The 7,880-nt window shown below is 31.4% G+C and overlaps 1 protein-coding gene across 3 annotated transcripts; it reads right to left on the minus strand.

Moving 5' to 3' along the window:
* Nucleotides 1–851: 851 nt before the first annotated feature.
* LOC131010829 (protein DETOXIFICATION 33) lies at nt 852–4,544 on the minus strand. Of its 3 annotated transcripts, none has more exons than XM_057938494.1 (9): nt 3,966–4,544; nt 3,150–3,345; nt 2,731–3,076; nt 2,560–2,646; nt 2,400–2,456; nt 2,084–2,322; nt 1,901–2,019; nt 1,190–1,276; nt 852–1,087 (listed from the first exon to the last, which is right to left on the minus strand). In XM_057938494.1, exons 1-9 carry the CDS (start codon nt 4,197–4,199, stop codon nt 1,031–1,033), a joined length of 1,422 nt encoding a protein of 473 aa, XP_057794477.1. In that variant the 5' UTR covers nt 4,200–4,544; the 3' UTR covers nt 852–1,030. The 3 variants fall into 3 exon arrangements, with proteins under 3 accessions (XP_057794477.1, XP_057794479.1, XP_057794478.1); XM_057938496.1 differs by having other exon boundaries at nt 3,986–4,400; XM_057938495.1 differs by lacking the exon at nt 852–1,087 and having other exon boundaries at nt 1,148–1,276; nt 1,878–2,019; nt 3,966–4,479.
* Nucleotides 4,545–7,880: the final 3,336 nt, after the last annotated feature.

The following is a 7,880-nucleotide window of genomic DNA, read 5'->3' on the forward strand; positions in this document are numbered from 1 at the left end:
TCGACACCCCCACCGGTGCTCCAAGAAGGGCTCTAACGTTATTCGTGTTTCAGGTTGCTAGTGCCCATCGTATCGGACGACCCCGACGTCCTTATCCGTAATTGTTGGATTCATCCCCAACAACATATAATAAAATTTTCAATAACTTCACCATTTACATACTCCACAAGAACTGAAATTTGAAATAATTTAAAATAAATATATTTAATAAATAATTTGGTTTAGGACTGTCACAGATAAGATGATCTTGATTCGAATGCAATGATGATCACTATAAGATGTGATATTAAATTGTACTCCTATAGAATTAGTAAATTTTTTCTATGTACGATTAACAAGTAATATACAATGTATCAAACCTCCTTCATATTCTATGTCTAATTTATATATTTTTTTCTTCTTATGTAAAATCTCCAACCCTGCATAAACTTTTTATGAAATTTCATCAAATAAAAGCTTATATAAAAAGGCAATTTATTCTAGCTCTCAATAAAAAATTAACATATAAATGACGAAAATTATTGAGATTATTATAATTCGAATTGTACCATCAAATTAATTTTGGTCAAATAAAATTAACTAAAAATAATTTATATAAAGATTATTTCATAATTATAACTATAAACAATGTACAATAATAATTACGATTTAAAATGATCCCCCATAATTTCGACAGATTACAAGCTAGTTTTTCATTAAAGAATGTACAAAAACGTTGTATTTGCCGCACTTTGTGATTAATTACGATCCGTGCATTGCGTCCAACTAAAATACTACTCCGAGCACACATTAATGGATCCAAATGTACGGTACATCTACTTAAAATTAGATTTTAATTATAATTAAAAAGGTTAATTAAAATTAATAAATTCTCATTAAATTTAATTAGTAGAATACACATAATTTCTCGCGAATAATAAAGCCTGTTCTCTTCCATCAACGATATATAATGTGAAAAATTCATCACATTTATTTGTGATCACAAGAAAGACAGACGTAGCGTCTCTCTAATTATGTCCCCTCACATGCATCAGTGGTTGGCAATATTTCCACCCCACTTTTTTACACGGCTCTTAGCTTCATTGGCCTACAAGTGGAGAAATTTGAATCAAATTCTTCATACTTGTTCATCATCATCATCACAGTAGAAACAACAAAAATATATGATAATTTAAAGAAAGTAATTAACCTCTTTGTCCCAATTTCTAGTGGCTGTGATGCCTATCAAGATAAGGGTCTGCATACAAATTCCTCCAATCATCCCGCCCCAAATTCCCTGCACATCACATGCACTCGCCTTGCTATCATCATCTTTCTATTATACAATTAAATAGTTTGATTTCTCTTACCATTTTATATATATATATTGAATAGCATTTTAGTACACAAATTCACATCATCTACTATTTATAATACTATCCAATAAATATATATATAACCTGTAATCGACTAATCGGCTATACATAAACATATATATACCTGCAACCACAATGATTAGATACGTATAATAAAAACGCCAATTGCATGAAAAATCAAACAATTAAAGAATTTACTTGGAGGAGGAAGGTAAAATGGGAAGTTTCATTTTTCTAATAAAATTTTGAAATGTAACACTTAATAGACGATAGCATTCAACTGGTGTCGATGGTCACGTGCAAGACGGGGACAGAACTAGCTAGACAGGGTTGGTAGGAGAAAATTAATATCGAAGATAGCCTGTGTTGTAGGATTTAATTAATTAGACAAGGGGGGGTCTTGAAATAAATGAATAACCGATGATGATGGGAATAAAAAAATGTATGAATTTAAAATATTTGATCATCTACCCTTATGAAGAAATAATCAACTTTTGTTTTGGGGGGGAAGGTGAGGACTACATTATTAAAGTTGAAATTCTTACGACGGAGCCAAAGGCGAATACGAAGCCTAAGATTATCCCAAGAGGTAGTCCCACAATGTAATAACACCCAATGTTGATGTATGCCACAACAGATTGCCATCCAGCTCCCACAGCAACCCCTACCAACCACAACAAACTACATTATCATTGAAATGTTTCAGAAATATATGTGTAAGGTCGTACCGGACAAAACGGGCTGAAGGCCGTTGAGCAGGACAGTGAGCGCCAGCAGCGTTGATAGTCTCGTAGTCTCCCGCGCTACGGCTTCACTGTTGGTAAAGAGGTATGGGAACACATCCCTTGTGGCTAACACAACACCCATGCAAACCACCCCAATCACAATGGTTGTGATGGAAACCACCACCACTGACAACTTTGCAGCTCTTGCATTGCCTGCCCCGAGCTCGTTGGAGACTCTCACGCTGCCAGTACAAAAACCGCGGTTTTGGGATACGTTCAATTCACATTTGGAAACAAGGGAAAAGAAGAAGAATAACACCTTATGGCAGCATTGAATCCAATTGAGATCATTGCATCCCATCCATTGATATTCATGCTGCACAAAATTCCTCAATGTGCTCATTCTCTATGATCAAAAACCAAGAATCTTGTTTGTTTTCTCTATCAAACGTGAAAATGCAACGAAACGAAGCATATACCAGATAGAAAGGGCGTCCACGGGTATGACAGGGTTATCCAAATGCCCTGCTATGACTATCAATACCATCAAATACCAGAACTCCAAGCTGCACTTGAATGCAAAGCCATAGAATATTAATCAAGATTCGTGCAAATATCGATAGGGAGTGATGAAGACGGGGCAGCCATACCACAACATGATAGCAGAGGCCAAGGAGAGCTTGACAAAGTCATACAAGTCGCGAAAGGCCAGCCAGGAGAATCCACTCCACGCGCCATCAGACTTGGTGTAGAAGATGTATACCAATTGCAAGATGACAATGAGCCACCACGAGATGTTGAGAGTGATTGCAGCTCCAACGAGCCCCCAACCGAGGTACAAGATCAGATACCAGCTGAAGAAGGTGTGCAGGATCAACACGAAGAGGGAGATCCACGCCATCACCATGAGCTTCCTCTGAGATTGCAAGAACTTCTGTATAGGGAAATTCACAGCATATGCAAACATCTGTGGTATCATCAAAATCGCAAACCTACCTGCAACAAACACACTTACTTGCTCAAATACCAAACTAGTCAAATTCTTCAAGTCTCTCGGATTGAAACCAACCTGCAGCTCGAGAAATCTCATCAGACTCCCCGAAGAATGTGAGGATCGGAGGAGCAAAGATGTAGATCGGAAGCAACAAGACCGACGTGACAAGCAAGATCACCCATGATCTTTGCATATATACCCCAAGCATCCTGATCTGCCCTGCACCAAATGCTTGCCCACACAATGTTTCTAGAGCGCTTCCCATTCCCAACTGCCATGTTTTAAGAGTGCAATCAATACCAGATGCTTGTAATTTTTAAGTCTAACTAGAATTTCACAGTTGTTCAAACATGCATTTTCTACTTCATTAGATGCTGTCAAAAACTTGCATTCAACAAACTTATATGTTTGACTTCTTACTATCATAAGCCAACATGAATTCACTGTGAAAAATGATGAATCCAAAAATAATGGAACTTTTGCTAGCTATGGAATTTGAACTCTGAACCAAGAATTCATTAAGAGAAGTCACGAATTCACTATAAATCTTCACGATCTGAGTGTTGAAAATAGTTCTTATTTTATACAATATATATCTGAACTCATTTGAAACACCCTCTACATACAGACATCTTCCTCACTTTCCAATAAAACATTAAAAAAAATTGTATCTTCCAATCCATTAACCAAAGATATAATGAAACACAATGCTACATCATCTACACCTACTTCTCATTTGTAGAAAGATTTCATTTTTTCAACACAATCGAATCAGAATGTCAAATTAATTCAAACACAATAAAACCCCACCATAATTCTTCGAGGAAAAAAAATGCATAAACGAGACAGTAGGATTTTAAAAGAAAAAAAAATACTATATATATAATATACCATGACGCCAAAAACGAGACCTGCGATGACGGAGTTCTCGACGGAGACGGCGGCGAGCTCGAGCTCACCGACCTGACCGGTAAACGTCTGCGTGAGGGCGCCGAGCGAGTACTGACAGATGTAGGTGAAGATCGCGGGCCCAGAAATCCTCCACAGCGTCTTGGACTCGGCGCCGAACTCCTCCACGAAGTTCCCCCGCCGCTTCTCCAGAAGCGGCTGCTCTCCGCCGTCCATGGCCGCTCAGGAAGGGAGATTAGTTTATGTAAACAGTGATTGCATAACAGAGTGCGGGAGATCGTTGATATTGGAATTTATTGCACTGCAGATTGACGCTGGAATTTAAGGACTCGTCTTCAATGTTGTTATGGTAAAAATTGGCGACACGCAATCAAGTGGAGGGGTTTTGTTTTGCATGGACGAATGAGATGTACTACTTACAAACAGCTTCCAAAGGTTAGGCAAAACCTCCTTCCATCAATAATTTAATTAAGGTGGATTTGTTCTACCAGACCATATTTCTTAATACTACTATATTTTCCCCCTAAAAACATTTTGGAGGAATTGGATGCATCACATCTTGTCTTTTAATGGAAGGATCATTGCATTTAAATACATTAACTTTCATCATATTTTAATGTTACATGTAAATTAATTTAAAAATTTATCTTTAAATATATCAAGATTTAATTATTCTAATTTTTCGCACGAATGACAATTGCCTCATTTTAATGATGAGGCGAACATCTTAAATGTCTATGCTATTTCAGTTAGTTACTAGTGTATAACCCGTCGAAATTCGACGGGACTTTAAATTTTGATTTAAATTATTTATATTATTTTTAATTAATTTAACTTGATGAAATAGAGTTTACATTATATTAATTTCAACTATATTCGTCAATTAAATGTTCATTTTTTGCTAGAATAATAAAAATACTCTTTTATATAAATTTTGTATAATTTTTTTATATTGACAGATAAAAATTAATTTAAGATCTCATATGCCATATAAGTATCATCCCATCTCAACTCTATAAGACCAGAGGATCATCAAGAACTCGAAAGACAATATTTAACTTTTGAACGCCAATTTTTTTAGGATTATCTCGTCTGGACCCTGAAACAATATATCTGGCTTTTATGCGTCAATCGTTTGAACATCATTATTTGATACTTTAAATATCATAACTTACTTCTAAACATTATTTTCATTAGGAGCTTGAAAGATCAGGGCTGATTTGTGAGATTATACAATCTGAAGCTTATAAGATCATAACTAACTTTTAAATATCATCTTGTATGGAGCTTGAAAAACCATAACATGATTATGTGCATCATCTCATTTGGAGTTTAAAATATCATAACTAACTTCTAAACATCATCTTATATGGAGCTTCAAAAACCATAACATAGTTATGTGCATCATCTCATTTGGAGCTTAAAATAGAATAACTGAATTTCAAGCATCATTTCGTTTGGAGTTTGAAAGAATAAAATTGGGTAAGCATCATCTTATTTGAAGTTTGAAAGACCATAACTAAGTTTTGAGAATCATCTCGTCTAAGGCTTAACAAATTGATACGAGATTCAAATTATATTATATCAATTTATTTAGTATTTCAATTGGTAAATTTTCATAAAAAAAAAATCAATGTGGGATGAGAAGATTTAGATAAATAAGAATTAATAAATATGATTTTTTTTTTTTTGAGAAATAGGATAGATAAAAATGCATAACTATGGTGATGCTACATAGGAGTATTCCATTTTCTAATTATATATGTGATGATATTAATATTATTATCGTCCCAAACCCATATATATATATATATATATGTCTATGTGTGTTTGTAATACCAATTAATTTCTTGAATTTATTTAAATTTATAAAATATGTATATAAATAAACAAAATATAAATCAATAATTGGTTAATGATGTCGACAAAATTTACACGAATAATCATCTCGTTAGTTACTCCAAAATATCTCTATCCTTAAAAACTTCTGGATTGAATGCAGTATGCAATATACTCCCTCCGTTCCATGAAGCAAGACCAAGTTCTTTTCGGCACGCGAATTAAGAAATTGGTATTTTGTGTGTTAAGTGTGGTAGGTGAAAAAGTGAAAAGGTGAATAAAGAGTAAATTTTTTGCTACTTTTAGAAACTGGTCTTGCTTCGTGGGACAGACCAAAAATGAAACTTGATATTGCTTCATGGGATGGAGAGAGTATATTGTAATTTTTTTCTTTTCATTACATCAATTTTTATTATTGTAATTTTTTTATTTTTTCAATATACATTTCAAATTAATATATTAAGTTAAAACTATTTTTAAATTATATTTATAGATATGATAATTGAGTTGATATCAGTTTTATATAAATATAAAAGTTTAAAGTTTCCCGTGCATTGCACGGTGTGCAAATGCTAGTATTACTTTAAACCTCAAATTATTTTTACACTATCAATTATATCCTTAATTATAGATTTTTTTTACAAACCTTGAATTATTAATTTTGTATCAATTGCACCACTCGTCTATTTTTTTGGCTCTGAAAATTTGACGTGGCTCGCCGGATGTTATGATTATTCAAAATCAATCCGTTTTTTAACATGCTTTATACTCCATAAAACAACATCATTATATGCTTTATTAGTTGAAATTTTAAGGAGTGAAAAATGGATGAAAGGTACAATTAATACAAAATCGATAGTTTAAGTCTTAAAAAATATTTTTCAATAGTTCAAGATATAATTAATTGTGTGAACATAATTTGGGGTTTAAAGTAATATTTACCGTTATATCTAATCCTTTTATATATATATTCTCTAGTAGTCATAGACTACTATAAATTAGATATAGGATTGAAGAATATATGGATAAAAATAATTAAAATAAGGACATAAGAAAAATAAAAATAGAGAATAGAGAAAATCGTATAATCATCCATGACAATTTCTAAAATCCGGAAAACATTTTCTTCTATTTATTTGCTCAAATATATATATATATATATATATATATATATATATATATATATATATTTGCTCAAATATTTAGCATATGGAGAAATGAAATTCTACATTTCTTCAAGTTACACCAACTTGATAATTTTATGAAATTAAATATTCTATAATCTATATCTATACTATATTAAAAAGGCAGTTTCCAATTTGAAATCAATTTCAAATTAATTTCAAAATTAAGTTGCAATTTTGTAGTTATAATAAAATTGAAGGTTTATGTTTAAACTATATTTTCCTTTTTATTTTCTATTTCTTTAACTTCTTATTTGTTGTTTTATTTCTTTCCAAAATTATGAAATTTGATTAATTATAAAATATTTAATATACCTATCAAATTAAAGATCACGATAAGAGCTTTAATTTGATATATTTTATGTAAATATTTGATTTAAAATGTACAAATTAAATTTGTTTATTATAATTTTATAAATTTATCTCTCCTCTTTCATCATTTTGAAAAAATGTATTTTAAATTCTTTTTTATTAGTATTTTTTAACTTTTTTTCTTGCTTTTCATAATATCAAATTTTATAATTGTAAATTCTTTTTTATTTTTTTATTTTTTAATATTCAATTCAAATATATTTAGTTAAAATTAATTTTTAATATATTTATGAGTATGATAATTGAATTAGTATTAACTTTTATATATAAAAAAATAAAAGATATTTTCTCGTGCGTTGCATGGGATGCAAATGCTAGTTATATTAAAAAGACAATTCCCAATTTGAAATCAGTTTCAAAATTGAATGACAATTTTGAAGTTATAATAAATTTGAAAGTTACTTTGTAAACTATATTTTTTCTTTAACTTCTTATTTTTTATTTTATTTCTTTCCAAAATCGTGAAATTCGATTGGTTATAAAATATTTAATATCGATATCA

The sequence above is a fragment of the Salvia miltiorrhiza genome, chromosome 2, assembly GCF_028751815.1.
Source record: "Salvia miltiorrhiza cultivar Shanhuang (shh) chromosome 2, IMPLAD_Smil_shh, whole genome shotgun sequence".
Lineage (NCBI taxonomy): Eukaryota > Viridiplantae > Streptophyta > Magnoliopsida > Lamiales > Lamiaceae > Salvia > Salvia miltiorrhiza.

Bases quoted from the DNA above. Each gene is read 5' to 3' on its own strand.
- LOC131010829 (XM_057938494.1), bottom strand. From the start codon at position 4,199: ATGGACGGCGGAGAGCAGCCGCTTCTGGAGAAGCGGCGGGGGAACTTC. The intron at 3,077-3,149 runs GTTGGTTTCAAT...TGTTTGTTGCAG, and splicing joins TGAGATTTCTCGAGCTGCAG to GTAGGTTTGCGATTTTGATG. The intron at 1,088-1,189 runs GTTAATTACTTT...CTCCACTTGTAG, and splicing joins CTAGAAATTGGGACAAAGAG to GCCAATGAAGCTAAGAGCCG.